At 41.3% G+C, this 20,593-nt stretch overlaps 3 protein-coding genes across 3 annotated transcripts in view; all 3 read left to right on the top strand.

Annotated features, from left to right (window-relative positions):
* The window catches only part of fam214a (family with sequence similarity 214 member A), a 44,758-nt gene extending 35,331 nt beyond the window's left edge, over window positions 1-9,427 (top strand). Inside the window, exons 5-12 of the mRNA XM_037690814.1 lie at window positions 38-1,856; window positions 2,151-2,279; window positions 3,127-3,215; window positions 5,802-5,898; window positions 7,255-7,413; window positions 7,569-7,631; window positions 7,963-8,162; window positions 8,284-9,427. Of these exons, the coding sequence (XP_037546742.1) occupies window positions 38-1,856; window positions 2,151-2,279; window positions 3,127-3,215; window positions 5,802-5,898; window positions 7,255-7,413; window positions 7,569-7,631; window positions 7,963-8,162; window positions 8,284-8,437 (2,710 nt within the window). The 3' untranslated portion in view covers window positions 8,438-9,427. The remainder of the gene's footprint in view (window positions 1-37; window positions 1,857-2,150; window positions 2,280-3,126; window positions 3,216-5,801; window positions 5,899-7,254; window positions 7,414-7,568; window positions 7,632-7,962; window positions 8,163-8,283) is intronic.
* Window positions 9,428-11,066: 1,639 nt separating this feature from the next.
* LOC119430116 (cAMP-regulated phosphoprotein 19) lies at window positions 11,067-15,438 on the top strand. Its single transcript, XM_037697553.1, has 3 exons — window positions 11,067-11,245; window positions 12,417-12,539; window positions 14,120-15,438. The coding sequence occupies exons 1-3, from the start codon at window positions 11,192-11,194 to the stop codon at window positions 14,288-14,290; spliced, it is 348 nt and encodes a 115-aa protein (XP_037553481.1). The 5' UTR covers window positions 11,067-11,191; the 3' UTR covers window positions 14,291-15,438.
* A 3,672-nt stretch (window positions 15,439-19,110) lies between these two features.
* The window catches only part of myo5aa (myosin VAa), a 66,791-nt gene continuing 65,308 nt past the window's right edge, over window positions 19,111-20,593 (top strand). The window contains exon 1 of the mRNA XM_037690803.1: window positions 19,111-19,319. Coding sequence (XP_037546731.1) covers window positions 19,293-19,319 — 27 coding nt within the window. The 5' untranslated portion in view covers window positions 19,111-19,292. The remainder of the gene's footprint in view (window positions 19,320-20,593) is intronic.

Below are 20,593 nucleotides of genomic sequence, written 5' to 3'. Positions count from 1 at the left end.
GTTCCTTTTTTTTAATCTCGTTATTCATGTTCGATAGGATCAGTGCTGCGGATGAAGATTTGGTGTGGCAGTTTTCTCAGCCGCCATCAGAGCACATTTTTCCTGTCCCAAACGTATCCCAGAGCGTTGCCTTGCAAGTTCGTGTTCAGTCGCTACCTCGACAGCCCACTTATCCCACGCTGGCCTGTAGCATCCACACCGGCCTGCCTCCGATCTACAGCAAGACCCCCAGCCTCAGCCCAAACCTCAACAGCCATGGTGGCCTGCCCACCCTCAGAAAGACTCCGGACCCTGGCAAAGACACTGTTCACCACAACGCCAACATGTACAGCAAGAGCTCCAGCTCTATGTCTGGCCATCTCCTCAATGGTTTACCTGTCCCTAATCTACCTATCAACAACATCCCCGTCAACAGCCTTTCTCACACTGCAGTGCCACACTCGTACAGTAAGAAGGAGCCTGGTGAAAACCACACATTTCACAACGGAGAGCTCCCCCAGGTCAGCATGCCCCAATGTCAGGGCTCACCACTGTTCCGCAGGTCCTCTCACTCCCCTACGCCCTCCCGCTCTCACTCTCCCGTCCCGCTTCCCACAAGCAAAGCAGGAAAGTGGTTGTACTCGACCCTGAATGGTTCATCCGACCCCTCGCAGGGGGATGAATTTGGTTCCAACAACCCTGAACGGTCAAAGGGGACCATCCCTGAGCCTCTGAGAACTTTTAAGAATTTCTCCATGGCAGAGTCGCCCCGCTGCCCTTCCCCACGGCCTGCTGCAAATGAGACGAACCCTTTGATTGGCTCGCTGCTGCAGGAGAGACAAGAAGTTATCGCTAGAATTGCACAAAGGCTCAACTTCTGTGATCCGACCGCACCGCCACTCCCTCCCGGCCTGTTTGCTTCTGACAACCCTCCCAAAGCCATGTGGGGCAGCAACCATGACGTCACAGCTGCTGGTAAGACCAAAGAACCTGAAGTACCCCCCTATGAATCTGTGGGACGTGCGTGGTCTGGCCCGTTCAACACACCTGTGACTGAAACTAATTTTGTCAAACGGGAGACGTCCTCCCCTAAACCTGCCGCCTGCAGAAAACTGCAAATGAACGAAAGCGGAAAGAGAGAGGTGGAGAAGAAAGAAACGGAGACGGTCAGAGAGAAAGACAGAGATGGCTCCCTCATTGCACAGGCGGTACAAGACATTACCAGACTCATCCAGGAGAGACTCTCCGTCCCCTCTTTGTCCCCCAGACACAGGAGCAGCAGCCCTCTGCACCACATGTGCACAACAGTCACACATACAGTGCGCACATACTCACACACCACACGCATTCCAGAAGCATCACACACCGCCAGCAATGGCTACACCAACGGCCACGTACCCAGCCATGGACCTCACAGAGACGGCATGCACAACGCCGCCCTACACATGCCCATTTGCACAGACGAGCCCCAAGTTGGACCGAGGACTGAATGCCATTCGCCCAGAGTCCAAAATGGTACCCAGTTTACACTTGAAGAAGCCTCTTTCAACGGCCAGTCCGATGCCCAGACTGGTCAGTGTCTAAGAGCTTCCCCGCAGAAAAAGCTCAGAGTCAGGACATTCAGCAGCCATGAAACCCCCTCTGTTCCCCCTGTTCACGAGACCATACCAAGAAATGCCCCAAATCTGAGTTGGAATCACAGTGATGCCATCCCAGCTATGAACTGTAACAGAAACAACAACAAGCCTCAGCCTCAGATCCAGATACAGAACTGTGTGCCAGCTCAGGGTTCTGCACTGCAGGATGAGAACCAGGCACCCTCAGAGTCTGGATCCAACACATCCAGTCCAGACACATCTCCAGCTCCATCAGTCCTTGTAAGATCTATATATTTTATCTTTGGAGGTGTAGAAATTTTTATTTTTGAAGAATCTTTAGTTTTAAGCAAACTGCTAGTAGCCACATTTATAACCTGTAGTCAAAAAGGTAAATAGGCTAATTTTCTAAAACAATAAACATTTCAGTTTTGTTTCTTTCACGGTTGAAGATGTAACTTTACTTTTTTTAAGTTAACATTGAAGTTATGTTCTGCTTAGGGGTGTAACTTTAGAACTGTAGAGGCTTTTTCCTCATTTCCAAGCTGTCCTAAACACTCTATCCATGTACACCAGGGTCCTCACTGCCCCTCCTCGCCTCTACGCCCCTGCAACAGCTGGAAGAAACAGAACCGCCACTCATTAGACGCCACATCAACCAAGGCCTTCCACCCCTGCACCGGCCTGCCACTGCTCTCCAGCCCCGTAAGAAGCGCACACTCCCACACTCATCGTCGTGTGCACAGACGCTTTGCTTCTATTTTGTAACATTGCACAGATCCTGCATTCACATGTAGGCGCACAGAGTGGTCATTGTGGGTGTCCGTGTATTCGTCACAACAACACTCTCACTACTCTTTGTTTCAGTCCAATAAAAGCACATCACTCAGTACATTCACCAATAAATAAATAAAAAAACATAAATGTTTATTTTATTTTATTTTATTTATTTTTTATTTTATTTTATTTATTTATTTATTCATTTTATAATAAGAAGAATACATATCAATTTACATGTATGTAATTTGAAAACAAAAATAAAATGAAAGGCAGCAGATGAAGATAAAATCTTATTAAGTCTGCTCCTTATTTATCTAATAAACAATTTAAACAAACATTTACTGTTTGTCATTGAGAGACTGAAATATCTTCTACAAGTGGTTGTCTTGAGTTATACTCATAAATGGCAGGATGAAAGCAACCTCATCTGCCCCTCGTCAGTTATGTGAAGTGGTAACAGTGACTTGTACCATTTTAGTTTCTTGTCTGATTACTTCATTCACATATAACCTCAAATATAGGCACATACACTCGTGTGTTTCAAGTAACACAAAGTTTGACACATACACAACATAACTCACATTGTACAATATAGACATAAGTTGAGGTATGCAAAGTCATTCAAGGTTTTTATGTTAAAGGGTATAAAATATTTATACCGTAAAAATACAGTTTTATTGGGTTAATGAGTAAAAAAAGTGTTGTTTTTTTCTTCCCCGTCAGCTTCGACTCAGCCGCCTCGTGTTAATCATGTTCTGTGTGTCTGCTGTAGGTTCCTCAGAGGAAAAATCAAACAGGTTACTTTGACCTGGACATCTCTCTGACTGGCTGTAAGGGTTTGCCTTGGGCTTCTGGGAAAAGGTACTCATTTTCTCACCTGAGATTATTTCTTACTATAGTTGGAAAACTCTAGACAAGGGTCAGGGTACCGTAATTTCCGGACTATTGAGCGCACCTGAATGTAAGCCTTGCCCACTAAATAAAAAAAAATAAAATTGTACATATATAGGCCATACTGGTCTATAAGCCACGGGTGTCCCGTTGTAATGAGATATTTACACAGAAAGATTTTTTAAACTTTTAATTAAATACGTACGGGTAACATACGCAAATACATACAGTAAATATTTTTTCTGAACAGTGCCTGTAACATGGCTTGTTAAAAAAAAAAAAAATACAGTAGCTTACCAGGAAGTCAATGATCGCTATCTTCATCTTCCTCCTGCGCACGTATGTTTTTGACACTGCTCCACTGTCTGGATCCACTGGTAGACTTGAGCAAAAGTTGCTCTTTGCATGAAGCCAGTTTTGCTTAACAATTTCTCGTCATCCAAGCCGCCCATTGATTTCGGAGTGCCATTTTAAATTCACGATTCACACTTATTTCTATGGAAGCAAACGTCTCGGTTTTCAAATTAAAATGGATTAATAAAAATACTTTTCATTTTCAAAATAAAGCTGCATGTTTTGATTCATAAATAAAAGTAAAAATAAATAATCCAAACTGCATTTTCATTTTCGTATTCAAGACTGCTCAATTTGTAATTTAATTCAAACGATAAATAAAATAACGTTTAACATTTAATTTTCAAAATATATCCCTGTAAAAAGTGACCATGTCTCTCTCTCCCCGCAAAAAAGTTTTATTGGTCTACTGGTTTGGTAATTTCATTGGTCAGATTTTTTTTTAACAGGTAGTCTCAATGAGTCATGAGGACCCATCTCACAAGAGAGACGTGTAATGGGCAGCTATGCAAGCGTCTGGGTGCAACGAGGCTAAATGCTTTTGTGGCATGAAGCTCGTTAGCCTGTCCAAAAAATTTAAAATAAAAAATCTACAAATTAGCCGCAGCATTGTATAAGTCACAGGGGTTCAAAGTGTGTGGGGACAAAAGTATTGGCTTATAGTCCGGAAATTACGGTACATCAATGATCTCATATAAACTGTTTGATGATGACTTTTTAAAATATTATTTGTTGAACTTTATTTTAAGGATTATTCTGTATTTGTTTTTGGATATTTAAAGCTTTTCTTTTTTTTTATTTTTTTTTTACAGCCACTTTTATTAGTAATCTAAGGTAGATCAAATTTGCTGAAGTTAACCACTTTGTCCAGATGACCTGACTGAAAATTGTTGGATTGTATACCTGGATTATTGAGCATGGACTTTTTTGGTTAGCCACTTTGAGATTCTTAGTAACAAAAGTTGTGCAGGACTGAAATCTATTCTCAGACTCTGGAAGGGAGGGGGCAAAAAAAGTGGGCATATTAATTAAAAGATAAAGTGCTTTATTATAAAATGCTACATATTTAATTGAACCATGCATCCTGTATCCTAATTGCAAACAGAACCTTCTGCCTCTCCAGAGGATACATGCTTCAGGATGTGCCTCTTAGTAACCGTGAAGTAATGAAACAAAAACTCAGTTTGGTTAAACTTATGAACATGTTTTAGCAAGAGAAAGAATACAAAAAATAAGTGTTTCTGTCAGTTGTGCAAAGAGCTGCAGGGGCGAGAGGAGTCCAAACAGTGGTGGATCAAACCACAGTGAGACAAGAAAGATGGAAAAGATAATTGGCACAATTTTTTTTAGAGGTTATGCGTTTTTATGTTCACAATAATAAATAAATGAGCTGCAAAGGAAGTCATACTGATGTAGTTTGCTCTGCAAGTTAAACTTGTGGTCTCCCTGTTTGTTGCTGGATATATGAAAGGTTTAAAATCATGTGATCAGCACATTTCAACTTTGTAATATGTGTCTAGTTCAGTCCCAGGCTGTTAGAGCTTCTGTAGCCTCTTTAGGTCTTAGATAAGTTTCCTGTGTAGGTTGTTTTAGTTTATTTGTTATTACTTGTGTTGTTAAATGTATTTAATATATTCATTGATCTAGTTGGAGGTTTTTATGTGATGACCTTTGGCAGAAGGGCTGCCTTGGTTGAGCATTTGCATGATTTTCTCCTGTGTGAAAAGATACAGCAGCTCTCAAGGGAAAGATATCCGCTCACTGTTATCAAATGTAGCTCTGCTTCTCTCTGACTGTGTCTCAAATCACACACATTCAGCTGTAAATGGCAGTCACAAGTAAGCTGCCTGTATACACACACATTCATGCCTCTGCCTACACACAGCAGATGTGGGTGGAAGCTCAGAGCTGCAGATGTTTGTGGAGTGCAGAACTCTGGACTGAAAGTTAATTTCAACCATCAAACGGCATGTTTGTTGTCTGATCAGCTGTTATTTAAGATTATGACAGGTTGACCTGGTTTGTTCTGGTGATTTCTGTTCTGTTTGCAATTAAATTAGCCTGAGGTGGTTTTATAAAATCTGTGTTATAGGTGTACTCAGTCATACCAGAGATGTTTCTGCCATTTTAAAGTTACTCGTGATGCTTCAACGTCATGTATTGAGAACAAGTTTATCAACCATGTGTGATTTAACCCTTCAGGGTGTGTCCGAAGACAGAAGGGTACACAGATGAGTCACAGCAGCTGTTCAGCGCCAGCGCTCCACCTGCCAATCTCAGCCTTCTGGGAAACTTTGAGGTATAACATCAGCAGTTTTACTGGACAATCACTCCTATTCAAATTCACATCAAAATTTGTAAAGTCATGCAAAAGTTATCCATTGTGTCTCCAATGTGTTCGACATAATGGTACTTCTTCCAGTTATTTAACTGTCAACAATGGTGTACCACAAGGCTCAGTCTTAGGACCCACCCTCTTCACAATCTACATAAGTAATGTAGGCCAGATCGTTCCTGATGCATCCTTACATTTCTATGCTGACGACACAGTTGTTTATTGTTGAGATAGAACAGTTGCTAAGGTTTTTTTAGCTCTTAGTCTGCTTTCGACATCATCCAATCAGATTTGTTCCATCTCAAACTGGTGCTAAATGCCGATAAAACCAAAGGGATGTTCTTTTCAAACAGGAAGTCAGTACCAGCGGTCCTTTCTTCTATCTTATCTACGAATGGTGTTCCTGTTGAGTTTGTCGATTCTTCCAAATACTTGGGAATCTTGGTCAATTCGTATCTCTCTTTTAAGCCTCATGTTGAAAACTCGATAAAGAAACTGAAGGTTAAATTGGGTTTCTTTATTAGAAATAGATCCCGTCTAATTCTGAATGCTAAGAAACACCTTGTAACTGCTACTTTCCTTCCCTCCATTGACTACGATGACATTATTTACATGAACCCTCCTGCAAGCACCTTGCAGATGTTAGATGCTGTTTATCACAGTGGGCTAAGATTCATAACTCGCTGTAACTACCGTACCCACCACTGCACCCTGTATTCACTGGTCAACTGGACATCATTAACTTCACACAGACTCTCTCACTGGTATATTTTCATTTTTAAATCACTTCTTGGTCTGTTGACTTCCTATATCTCCACCTACATGTGCAGCTACAGTGTGCGCTTTCAAGACATCATTACCTGCAGCGTCTCCTCAGTACGGCCTGAACTAGGCAAAAGGGCCTTCTCTTACTCGGCTCCTGTATCCTGGAACACCTTGGAAAAAGATCTTAAGTTGTCAACTTTGACCTCTCTAAGGGATTTTAAACATCTGTCAAGTTCATGGCAACAATCTGTGCAGACATCTTCCTGTTTTTAGTATTTTACATCATTTTATAACGTAGCATGTTTTTGTTTAGTTTTTATTTCACTTCTTTTATTTACTTTTCATTTTATACGCTTTTATATGACTGTTTTACTGTTGTCTGTACCTCATCTGTGTTCTTTGTTTAAAACAGGTCTCTCTTGAAAATGAGTCCTTGTGACTCAATGAGACTAACCTGTATAAATAAAGATTGAATGAATTTTCATGACTAAACGTTCGTCATTGCTTAAGAGATAGATTGCATGAAGTGTTTCATTCTGAACTCTGTTTTTTTAGGAGTGTGTGCTGAACTATCGCCTGGAGCCTTTAGGCACAGTGGAAGGTTTTACAGCAGAGGTGGGAGCCAGCGGATCCTTCTGTCCAAGTCACCTGACTTTACCTGTGGATGTGTTGTTCTACAGCGTCTCCGATGACAATGCTCCCTCACCATACATGGTGAGCTCACATTTTTCATGTTATAAACCAAATTACCCCCTTCTTATACCACAAAGCTGAACCTAGAGATGAAATTGTCTTGTGTGTGCGAGACTGTGCAAGCTCTTTTTGTATGCCTGCTTGTGATCCTGTGATTGTTGTATGTTTTCACACAGGGTGTGATAAACCTGGAGGGGAAAAGGGGCTACCGTGTACCTCCATCAGGAACCATTCAAGTGGTTAGGATTTTTTTTTCACAGTTGCCGAAATGTTGAAATGTTCCATTTCTTTAGGTCCATTAAGTATTTCCATTCCAGTGTATTCATGGCTCTGAACAAAGAGCAGATTAAATCACGAAAGGAAATTAAGACTCCTAGTGGCCGTAATGGGGAATTTATCTTGTATCAAAGCTGAGCATTTGTTTCTGCTTGTTTGGGGTTTTAAAAAGTTTTTCTTTATGTACACTTTATGCTGTTTGGATACTACATTCAGTGTGTTACACATTGTTATTGGATTACCCCCCCCAAAAAAGCTTAAAACCTTTTAAATGTCTCTGTTTAAATCTTTCAGACCTTATTCAACCCTAACAAGACGGTGGTAAAGATGTTTGTTGTGATGTATGATCTAAGAGCCATGCCAGCTGGTCACCAGACCTTCCTTCGCCAGAGAACCTTCTCTGTTCCAGTTCGCCGCGACACAAACAATCAGAGCAGCAGGAAGCCCCTCACCCAGGGCCAAGGCCGCATCCTGCGCTACCTCGTTCATCTGAGGTGAGACGGTTACTGTTTTCTGGAAAACACCCAGCTGCTGAGACTTCTTGTCCGCTTTGATAATTCTCTTCTGTGACTCTTCTCACCTCCACCCGCCCCCACCCTTTCTCATTGCCTCCAGGTTCCAGAGCTCGAAGTCTGGGAAGCTCTACCTTCACAGTGACATTCGCCTGCTGTTCTCCAGGAAGTCAATGGAGGTGGACAGCGGTGCTGCCTACGAGCTCCAGTCCTTCACAGAATCTCCCATTGACCCACCATTTTCTCCTCGCTGCTGAAGTTTTAACGCTTCCATCTATCCAGATGCATCCATAACTGAAGCTTCAGTCACACATCGATGCCAGCGATAGACTTTTATTCAGCCCATCAGCTCATGGCTTGAGTTTTGGAAAGAGATGAGGTTTATGGATGGCAGTCAACAGGCCCTACCTGTAGGCCTGTATCCACAAACATGAGTTTCATCCCGTCTGTCACCTGGAACTGGTAGTCGGGTCGGCTAAGAGCATGAAAGACTCATCAGAAATACACCTTGGTCTCTGTTTAGTGCACAACCTTGGACAAGACATTTGGGTCAAAGTTGGTTATTGGAAAAGCTTGTGATGCTAGTCAAAATATTACCACATCTGAAAGGATTTTCATTTTCTTATGCTATTGGATTAATCCTCTCCAGCGTCTGGCAGGAGAGTGGAGGCCAATGATTGTCGCCCACAAAAGCAGTTTAGACACTTTAAATTTGTTCAGAGGAAATTAGACTATTTTACTCTGCTGACACGAATCCAAACATAAATCTCTATTTGTTCACTTTAAATTCTTATTACCTCAAGGCAATGTATTTTTGTTGGTAAGATTCCAAATGTCCTTGAATATTAGACTGATTCAGCTAAAAGTGAACTCGAATACAGAGTTGTGTGACCCTGTGAGCTCGGAGCCGAGGGAGTGTACGTGGAAGGGAAACCGGGTGCCAGACTGTAGTGCAACACATCCCATGGACCACTGAAGAAGTCGAACAAGCAATCACCAGGAGTTTACCAAAAGACATCACAGCAGGACATCAGAAGTGCACTGTGGATTATTATTTTTCATTATAACTGGAAATAAAACAGAGAAGTCATATTCTAATACTTTTGTACTGTTACAAAACCACTTTATTGGAAATGTTGCAATAGAAAAAAGTAACGTTAGTTTAGTGTTTACACATTCATTTTCAGTTTACCTGCCATCAGTTTATTTAATATTTAAATTAATATTTCAGTTACTACTTGTGTTGTCTGTCATGCTAAAATGATGTAGTGCAAACTGTATATCATAGTGTGTATTTTTGACATTAATATTCAAATCTGGAAAAATATATCTCTATCTTCTAAAGCAGTCTGCTGTCAGCAAAATCTGCTGTCTCCTTTTGTTTTCCCTCTTACTGGGTTTCCTGTACTTCGTCCGCAATTCAGTATTTAGAAATTCAATGTCAGACCATTGACAAACTTTCAAAATACTTCATTTTCTGTGACCTAAAATAACAACTCCGTCTCCATATTCTTTCCATGTTGAGAGATTGTTGTGTGGGGGGGGGGGGGGGGGGGTGACGGATGATTTTTAAGCAGATGGCATTGATTTGAACCTGATCAAAAGTCATAAATTCACTATGGCACATAAACATCACTATAAATGCACTTGACACTCATTGACTGACATATGAAAGCAGCAATGCAGGTATGTACCAAGTAACAAGTCACTTTTTAATACAGCCCAGTTCTTGTACCAGTTCATTATAATTATAACGGGGCCAAAATGCAGAAGCAGGAAGTAAAAATAAGTATACCCTTACAGTTTTTGTAATCACTTATAGTAGCTGCAAGTGGTGCAAGCACCCACAATTAACTATGAATCATGGTGAATGCTCAGCACAGTTCCTCAACACGAAGTTCTTATAAATTCAAGGATATTTTGGACTGATTGTGCAGACAAACGACCTGCATACAGTCTTTGAGCTGATCGTGACTTTTTCTGTGTGGCAAAGTGTTTTCCAGTCAAATGTCTGACGACTAAAACGTGTCATAATTCCTTGCACACCAGAAAAGTTAAAAAGATCCAACGTGCTGTAGTGGCTTGGAAGTTTGGATCTCAAACTGAGGCTACGTGGAAAAGCGGAGCGAGGAAAAACTACTTCCACAAGGTGAAACCGATAAGATTATAGAGGAGGGAAAAACCTGCAGTGATGCACATGTCAACTATCATTTGTGTTCAATAATTCTCAGTCAGGTCATCTGGACAGTTTCTATTTTATAGAGACGTTTCACTCTATCCAGAGGGCTTCATCAGTCAGAGGAGTTCCAGTAAACTGTTTCCCCACAAAGCAGTAAACTCTTTACGTGGACCAAGCAGTTTGCTGGAGCTAACATGGTTTCTAGGGGCTGTCCTGTCCCTCGTCGACTCCTTCCAGACAGGCAGCCACAGCCAAAGTGGTTCAAGACAACAAAGTTCATGCTCAATCATCCAGGTACCAAATCCATTACCATTTTCTCAGTTGGGTCATCTGGACACTTAGGGAGTTTACTGCTTGGTGGGGAAACCGTTTAGTGAAACCCCTCTGACTGATGAAGCCCTCCAGATAGAGAATGAAATGTCTCTATAAAAAAAAAAAAAAAAAAACTGTCCAGATGACCAGACTGAGAATTATTGGATTTGGTACCTAGATGATTGAGCATGAACTTTGTTATAATGTGTGTATATCCAGGATACTTTATTATTCGGCTGAATAAAGATCAGATATTTTTTAAAGCTGCGTTGTATTAACCTGAACAGCATCCTTCATCTTTGAGGATTAGCGACGTGATTTGGCAGCACGTGGCACTAACAGCTGAGCCGTTTCATGTTGCGCAACCCGAACTGACAGCGTGCGGGTGCACGGCAGCATGAGACGTATTTTTTAGGCGGGAGCGAGCCTTTAGCAGCTTGGCGGTGGTGGTGTGCGTGGGCTACAGAAAGTCATTTCCCCCCCAACTACTAAGCAGTGCCTTGGTCGAGATCACTTAGAAATGTCGGGAGATAACGAAGAAACTCATACCGCAGAGGACACATCGGTGGAGACGGTAACTGCACAGCTCTATTGTCGTTGACTTTTAACAGCTACCTGTAAGGTTTAGCTTCTTCCACCCGCGCGCGCGTCATTGTTGACATATCAGTCAAAGCTAGCAACCAACCCCTTAACTAAACTTGACACCTGAAGTGCATCACATTCAGCGGCATAACGACAAGTGCCTTCTTTGGGCTAAATGTGTGAATAAATGTGTTGTTGTGTAAGGCTGCTGAATGTCAGACCGTTAGCTAACGCTGGCTGCTAGCCTTCATGACATTCTCACAGTGCTAGCTGTATTAGCTTAGCTCAACGAAACACCGTCGTTCTGCCAGCGCTGGACAATTTTAAACACCACACTAACGGTCTCCGGTAATACAACCGGTCACAAGATGTTTTTTTTTTTTAATCCATTCAACACGTTTCACTGTTTGAGTTGGCGGAGATTTTTATTGTGGGGGTGGGGATATAAACTACAAGAAATGTTTTTAAGACCAAATTATATCCTGCTGAACATTTAAAGCATTAAAGAGTTTTGTCAGCCTGCAGCCAGAGTATGCGCACTAGAGATGTGGGAGGCTATAAGCCCCGCCCACTCCCCCTCCTCACGCAGTCGTGACCTTACGTGACCTTTCTGTTATGCATGGAAAAAAGTACAGTTAAACATAATGGAAAAATTTATACTGTATTGGATTATAAAATAAAAACTGCATGAATCAACAAGCATCAACTTCTGGGTGAAAAAGTGTTGTTTGTTTGTTTGTTTGCTTTTAAATAAAGGCAAAGCCCCATTTGTTTAAGTAGAAGGGCGGGGGGCTTAAAATTTGAGCTGTGACCATCCTGTGAGGTCATTGTTCCTTGTCTGTCTTCAGTTTGGCATCAAGTAATTTCGTGTCCAACTTTAATTCATGATGGTCCCAGCCACTCCCAACCAGCAACAGTCCTTGCAGCAGAATATTATTTTTTTTTGTTGTTGTTGCAAGAAACAAAAGTGCTCACTTTGTTTGCTTATTTGTAAACCCTTTCAAATGAATGTTGAAATACTTTTAGCCATGTGTTTACAGCCTTGAATCTAAACCTGCTCCTATGTACCGTAATCATTTGCAGTTTATTTGTGTTTTTTTAGTATTATTTTTGGCTGCAGTATACCCTTGCATCTCTTTTATTTTATTTTTTTCTGGTTTCAGGAAGTGCAAGACAACGTGATCAATCCAGAGAAAGCAGAGGAAGCTAAACTAAAAGCCAGATATCCAAATCTAGGAAATAAGCCTGGAGGCTCTGATTTGCTCCGCAAGCGCTTGCAGAAGGGGGTGAGTTAATTTCTTGTTTGCCTCCAAAACACCAAGAATTTGCCAGAGGCTACTCCCCATGTCTTACAGTGTCAGTATTGTACAGACTCTGAAGTTTGTTTCAATATTTGAGTTTAACACCACATACCTCTGGAATGTGATTTTTTTATTTTTTTTTTTTGTTAAGTATTGTAAAAGTTGTGACTGGTCACCAGGGAAACAGGCATTTACCAGGGACTCCTTTGGATTTTAAAAGTTATTGTGTAACTTGAAACAAGTGAACACAAAGTTAAGAGCTCTTTGATTTGTCAATTTCTCACTGCATATACCCTAAGATACTAAACATGCAGCCAAAAATACATTTCCTACATGACCAGCTGGAAACCCTAGTTTTTGTGTGTTTTATTTAGTTTATTTTTAAATGGTAAAGTGAATGCTTCTGTTCAATCAGCCAAGTAATTAAAATAGCATGAACTTCAACCTCTGGAATGTGAATGTTTTTGTTCAGTGTTGTAAAAATTGTGACTGGTCACCAGGGAAACGAGCATTTGCTAGGGACCCCTTTGGATTTTAAAAGGTATTGTGCATCTTGACTACAGGGCCTCGAGAGGATTGCTAACTCAACCCTGTTTCTGTAAATGTTTATTGCATTTTCTATAAATCCTAAATCTGTCTATTGTTAATGTAAGTTTTTATTTAACTGTCACAAAGCAAAGAAACTGATATTGTTTTCACTGAGAAAGACGTGCTTACCATTGTATTAAAGAACAGTTTAACTACGTTAGTTAATTTTGAAGGACGTAAGGACACTGAAGGTTATGGAGTAATTTCAGGAGACAAAAACTTAAAAGTGCAGTGATTCATGTGTTGAATGAGATAAAAGAAGAAGCACAACTGTCTTTCCTCTTATAAAAGCAGTCACTTAATTCAATTCAGTTTATTTATATAGTGTTAAGTCACAACAGAAGTCATCTCGGGGCACTGAACAGAAATATTCATTTATACAAATAAACAAGTTTAACACTATTTATGAGGAGCAGACTGCTTTGAATTTAACTCCATCGCAGACTCTCATCCTGAGCAAGCATTAGGTCTTTTAACTCCTAATGCAAAACAATTGTACACCCAATCCTGAGACCAGTCTCTAAGTAATATCTTAATAATTTAATTTATATAATTTTTGGGGTATGAATTTTTTTTTTTACCTTTTTCTACAATAAAAATGTAAGATTTGTTGACATTTTAAGCGTACAATAAAACTAGTGGCAATACCAAAAACTTGTATTTGTTTCTATGAAATAAAAGCTGCACATTATATCATCATATATTAGAGGTAAGAAACATAGTAACTTCTTTTAAAAAAAAAAAAAAAACACTTGTAAAACAAAGTCCCATTGTTGAATTTTGATTACAATTTTTTTTTCTTCATTACCTCACCATAACTGCAGTATATAAAATTCATTCCTGTATAGTGTGGCATGAATTAAATTTTACATTGCACCTTTTTAAACAAAATCTGTCAATTTTGTCTCTGAAAAGATTGTTTAATTTTTTTTTTTTTTTTTTATGTGTGATTCAAAGTCTTTTTTCCCTCTCTGCAGCAAAAATACTTTGACTCTGGCGACTACAACATGGCCAAAGCGAAGATAAAGAACAAACAGTTGCCAGCAGCTGCACCAGAGAAGACGGAGATCACAGGGGACCACATTCCCACCCCCCAGGACCTGCCCCAAAGGAAACCCTCTTTGGTGGCCAGTAAACTGGCAGGCTGATCCACATGCAGAACCTCCAGCCCCATAATCCGCTCCACTTGTCTCAGCTGTAACTTTACCTCTCCCTTGCCCTCTTTCCACCAGAACCCACACCTAGCACCACACTGAACCAGCTGTCTGATTGCTTCAAAGGATGTTCACTTTAGTTTCAGCCTCATCAATGTCCTCTGTCTGCCCCAACCACTCACCCCAACTGACTCTTACTTTTCTTTTCTTCATATTTTCTATCTGTAAGGTGCAGCACGTGGATGATGAATGGTCTGTGTCTGAACAGTAAACAAGACTTTACTGGTGAAGGATGGGGGGTGAACAGCAGAAACTACAACCCGGTGGTTTTGAATTCTTCCGTATGAATTTCAGTGTCCTTCAGCTCGAAGCGTGCATGTGTGTCTGAACGTTTGTACATATTTGTCTGGCACGGGCAGGCATCAGCATTTTAGGAAGTTTTTCATCTGATTTGTGTATTATTCACTCTGTGCTTCTTTTAAATGAGGGGATAGTTGAGCCATTGAAAGCACCAGATCCAGAGACCAAGTTCAGTTTTGATCCTTTTATGTCCATATTAAAATAACACTTTTACAGATCTGCATGTGTGGAGTCCCAGCTTCAAACTTTACTGTCTTTTAATTCAAAGAACTGGTAAATATTTAAACTTGTGTAAAAAATAAAGTACAGAAGGGCCTGGTCGATGGTTCGTTCAAGACGCCTCGAGTCTATGAGATGTTTTCCTTTAAACGATGAAAGCAGAGCTGAAAGTTTGCACCGTATTCGTGGTGTGCTGTTTCTGCCTCGGCCCAGCGACACAAACTTCGACCGGGGTCACAGTTGTCATGAATGAATCATCTTGCTCACAGAGGAGTTGAGGGGTGTAATAAAACCTTAAAGATAAATTCCTGTGGGGCACCGACCTTTCATTTATTAAAGAATATTTACTAGGTCGTGTCAAACTGAAGGGAAGACCTTGTGTAATTCTAAGTTGAAGTAGTTTTAATCCTAAATTTGTTCTCAGCCCTGTGTTGTGCTTCTCAAGGGTCAGTTCTGACGGGATGTACCTGTGATGTGGTCGATCTAAGCCGGCACGACATCGGTGAGCTGTGCATGTATATGGCTGCCCTGCTGTCACAATGTGCCATTTTGTTTTGTAAATAAACTAGTTTTGCACAAATGTTCACTAAACGTGTCCTGAGTTTTTGTTTTACATACAATAAGTTACAAAGATGGAAACGGACCAAAAACATACATGTTAGGCTGATTGGTAATGAATTGTTCCAGGTGTGGGTGAGAGAGTGAATGGTTGTTTGTCTCGGTGGCCCTGTGATGGACTGGAGACCTGTCCAGGGTGTCCCCCGCCTCTCACACATAGCTGGACATGGACACCAGTGACCCAAAAAGAAAGAAACAGGTAAAAATGATGGATGGAAAAGTCCAGATGACCCGACAGAATTATTGGATTAGGTACCTGGATGATTGAGCATGAACTTTGTTCCATTAAAGATTATAAATACTGTATAGTGAATCCTTCAGCTGAATTTGCTCTAGCTCAAAACTTACGCTAAAAAACTGTACCATACTTCTTTTTCATCCATTTGGGAGGCGGTGGAGCAGAGGTCACAAAGGTGCAGGACTTCCAATACTTCAGGTAGACTGTCCAGGAAAGTAAGAAGTGGCAGAGCTGAAGATGTTAAGGTTCTGTAAAGTTCAAGAGGCCAGACTGAGATGGTTCGAACATGTCCAGAGGAGGGACAGTGGGTTTACTGGTAGAAGGATGTTAGAAATGCAGCTGCCAGGAAGAAGACAAAGGGACATGCTGTTATGTGTGTGCATGCAGAGAGGGCATGGAGGTAGTTGGAGTGAGGACAGAGGATGCAGTGAGGATGACCCCTAAAAAGGGAACAGCTGAAAGAAGCTGGCCAGCACGGTGGCATAACTGGTAGAGCTGCTGCCTCTCAGCTAGCAGGTTACTCTGGTTCAAATCCCAGTCTGGGGGCCTTTCTGGGTGGAGTTTGCATGTTCTCTCTGTGTGTGGGTTTTCTCCAGGTACTCCAGTTTCCTCCCACAGACCAAAAACATGCATGTTAGGCTGACTGGTAACTAAATTGTCTCTAGGTGTGAGTGAGAGTGAATGGTTGTCTGTCTCTATGTGGCCCTGTGATGGACTGGAGACCTGTCCAGGGTGTCCCCCGCCTCTCGCACAGTGATGGCTGAACATGGGCACCAGCGACCCCCACGACCCGAAAGAAAAGGATGAAGCGGGTAGAGATAATGGATGGATGGATGAAAGAAGCTGTGCAGTATGCGGGTCAGGTAAAATAACTGAGCAGAAAAGGAATTAGTGGAAGAATTAGACAATCTCTTAATTTTTAATTTTTTTTTCCCAGTGAAAATGTTTCTGAAAAGTACTTCAAAGGCCGAGCGCATGTAGTGCATGCAGCTTTTACAGTCTGCATTCAACATCATCCAGTCAGATTTGTTTAATCTGAAACTGGTGCTAAATGCAGATAAAACCAAAGGGATGTTGTTTTCAAACAAGAAGTCGGTCCTAGTGGTCTTTCCTTCTATCTGATCTATGAATGGTGCTCCTGTTGAGTTTGTCAATTCTTACAAATATTTGGGAATTTTTTCGATTCACATCTCTCTTAAGCCTCGTGTCGAAAACTTGGTGAAGAAACTGATAGTACAACTGGGTTTCTTTTTCAGAAATAGATCCTGTCTAACTCTGAATGCTAAGAAACACCTTGTAGCTGCTACTTTCCTTCCCTCCATTGACTATGGTGACATTATTTACATGGACACTCATGCAAGCACCCTGCAGATGTTGGATGCTGTCTATCACGGTGCGCTAAGATTCATAACTGGCTGTAACTACCGTACCCATCACTGCACCCTCACTGGTTAAATGGTCATCATTAACTTCATGCAGACTCTCACTGGTACATTTTCATCTGTAAATCACTTCTTGGTCTGCTGCCTTCATACATCCATGTCACTTCATCAGTGCAGCTCCAGCGTGCGCTCTCAAGACATAATTACCTGCAGTGTTCCCTCAGTGCGGACTGAACTAGGCAAAAGGTCCTTCTTCTACTCCGCTCCTGTAACATGGAACAACTTGCAAAAAGATTTCAAGCTTGATTTGGCAAAAATCAATGCAGTCATGTTCCTGTTTTTGGTATTTACATCATTTTATAATGTAGCTATTTATGTTTCGTTTTCATACATCTTCTTTTATTAACTTTTCATTTTATATGATTGTCTATTGTTGTCTGTACCGCATCTGTGTTATTTGTTTAAAACAGGTCTTTTTTGTAAATGAGTCTTCATGACTCAGTGAGACTAACCTGAATAAATAAATGTTGAATTAATGAAAATAAAGTTAAAGAGGCCAGACGAAGGTGGTTTGGACATGTCCAGAGGAGGGACAGTGGGTATATTGGCAGAAAGATGTTGGAAATGCAGCTGCCAGGAAAAAGAAAGGGACCAAAGAGGATATGTGCATATAAAGAGGCCATGGAGGTAGTTGGCGTGAGGACAGGATGCAGTGGAAGATGACTCTCTGTACATGGAGTATACTCACTAGAAAAGCATAAAAATTTCAGTAAACCCACTTAAAAGTGCCCAATGATACATGACATATCATTAAGCATGTTATTGAAATCAATTCAATACAGTTTATTTATATACAGTAGAGCCAAGTCACAACAGAAGTCCTCTCAGGGCACTGAACAGACGCATTCATATATAAATAAATAAGTCATCAGAAACATTCATGTTTAAAAATAATAATTTAACATTATTTATCTGAGGAGCAGACTGCTTTGAGATCGCAGAGCTCCCATCTTGAGCAAGCATGAAGGCGACAGTGGAAAGGAAAAACTCCCTCGTGAGGAATAATCCTTCAGTAGAACAGGCTCAGGACAAGCGGCCATCTGCTTCGACCCATTGGGTTTGAGAGGAACAGGAAGGAGGAACAGATACACAATGGCAGGTCAAGAATCACATATTAAGATAGAAATAGTATCAAATGAAAACTATTCAGTTTTAACCATTCATTTAAGGAAATGAGGTCAATTTGTCTCCAGTAGTCTAAGCTTAAGTCAGCATGACAAGCCGACCCTAATTAATGGTTTGGACATGTCCAGAGGAGGGACAGTGGTACGTCATTGATATGTTAAACACTTCCGTAACAATCTATCGGTACGCAGCGCTTGTTAATTACATTTACTTATACAGCAAATTATTGTTTAATTAATACTTCTGCATGTACTACTTAATACTTGAACATGTTTTGCTTTGATACTGTTTTATAAATTTTATAACATGTTTTTAATACAAAGCCAACTGTTGTACAAAGTTTGTTGTTTATTTATTCATATATAAGCATCAGAGAAATTTGGAAATGTTCAATATGCTTAAAAATCTAAATAAATTGACGATTCCAATGTACTAGCTGGTGTACTTTAGTTTCTAAGCACAGTACACCCACTACAAAAATGTAGACTACACCACTGGTAGTGAGTAGTCACCCCTAATAAAGGAAAAACTGAGAGGAGCTGCACATTATGTGGGTCAGGTAAAATAACGGGGCAGAAAATGAGTTAGGGAAAAAGTAGCCAAATTCTTTAAAAAAAAAAAAAAAAAGTTATTTTCAGTGAAAATGTTTCTGAAAAGAGTCCTTCAAGGGCCGAGTGTATGTACTTTCACAGCCTGGCCACCAGGTGGCGGTGTTTCCCACACGGCTGCAGCAGGTTTCTCGGTTTCTCGTGTTTTGCCCAATCATTTCATTTCATCCATCATACCCAGAATGCAAAGTGAGACGCTGAGACCTGAACAGTCCAAAGACTTTTAGTGTGCTCATCAACATGGAGTTAAGACGCACATCTTCTCTTTGAGTCTCCGCTTTTAACAAGAGGTTTTCTTTATCGCTTCATGAAAACAGACGCCGAGTCCCGACTAGAGCGGAGACCGGCCGGAGCTTCAGCCCAGATTGGAGGAAGGACGTACCGTCATGGCAGCGTCGGAGCTGTACACAAAGGTAAAGCAAGTGTATATTTGTAGCGTTACTTATACTGTAGCTTGTAAGACTAATTATGTTCCAGCCAGGGGACGTGTGTGTGTGTGTGTTTGTTTGTGGGCGGAGCTTAAACTCAATGAAAACGCGTTTTAACGTGAATTTAGGGTTTTAACGTTAAAAGGAGACGCTCGGTTCGTTTAACGGCTGAAAACTGACGTCGAGCCAAGATGCGGTAAAGACTCGACCCTCCCCGCCTCCCCCCACCTCCCTCCTCACACACACACAAAGCATAACAAGCCTAAACACTAACAAATACCTCCCTTGTCGTTTAATTAAGGCACAAAAATCAGATTCCGTCTTGTTTTTTTGTTTTTTGTTTGAGACATTAAACATCAACCTCGCCGTCAAAGCGGAGCTGCCGGGTGATGATGATGATGCCGAGGCGGTGCCATCATGGAGCCTCCTTTTTATTTTTCCCCCGTCAATGTTTAGATTGTAACTCAAGCCTTTAGACTCGCACCTCAGTGCAGCTTGGTGTTATTACTTTTATATCACGGTGGCCGCTTATTTTACTCGTTCCAGCCCGGTGTTTTGAGCTAAACCGGCTGGGTACCGGTCTGCTGCATCCTCCCTCTGCATCCGGATACTTTAGCATCCTTCCTCTCTTTTAGCATCCAGACCAGAAGAGGCCACGAGAGCCTTCGTCTGCGTGGCTCTTCTAGAGACATATGTTCATTTAGAGAGCAGGCCTGACTCCTGCAGCTCACAAGGTCATCTGCTGCTGCCGGGAAGACTGTAAATGTGAGGCAGGGGATAAAGAAAGTGCTCGTTTGTGAGGGAGAGATGAGTCACCCCCCCCCCCCCCCCCTTTGACAGCTGGTGTGTTCAGCTTGAGTACTGGTTGTGGTGGAGACAAAAACGTGACGGTGGTTAGTAAATGTATAAGTCTGCATTAAAGTGCAGCTTGTGTGTGTTTGGTTAACATCTTAGCATGCCCTGAATGTGTCCCAGTCTTGTCCAGCTTCTATGGTTTTGAGTGTTTTTTTTCTTTTCTTTTTGTGTTTTTATGAGCTTTTTTTCATTTGTTTTATTACCGGTATTAAAAATGATTCAAACTTATATCGTAACTAAACTCCTCCCCCGGCACCACAAGAAGATATCCATCCATCCATTATCTTTACCCGCTTCTTCCATTTTGGGTCATGGGGGTCGTCCATGTCCAGCAATCACTGTGCGAGGGCCGGGGTACACCCTGGACAGGTCACAAGTCCATCACATCAACAATTGATGTTTAA

This window comes from Nematolebias whitei, chromosome 2 (assembly GCF_014905685.2).
Source record: "Nematolebias whitei isolate Nwh7 chromosome 2, NemWhi1, whole genome shotgun sequence".
NCBI lineage: Eukaryota > Metazoa > Chordata > Actinopteri > Cyprinodontiformes > Rivulidae > Nematolebias > Nematolebias whitei.
Note: the sequence above shows the minus strand (reverse complement) of the source record. Positions and strands in the feature narration are given on the sequence as shown.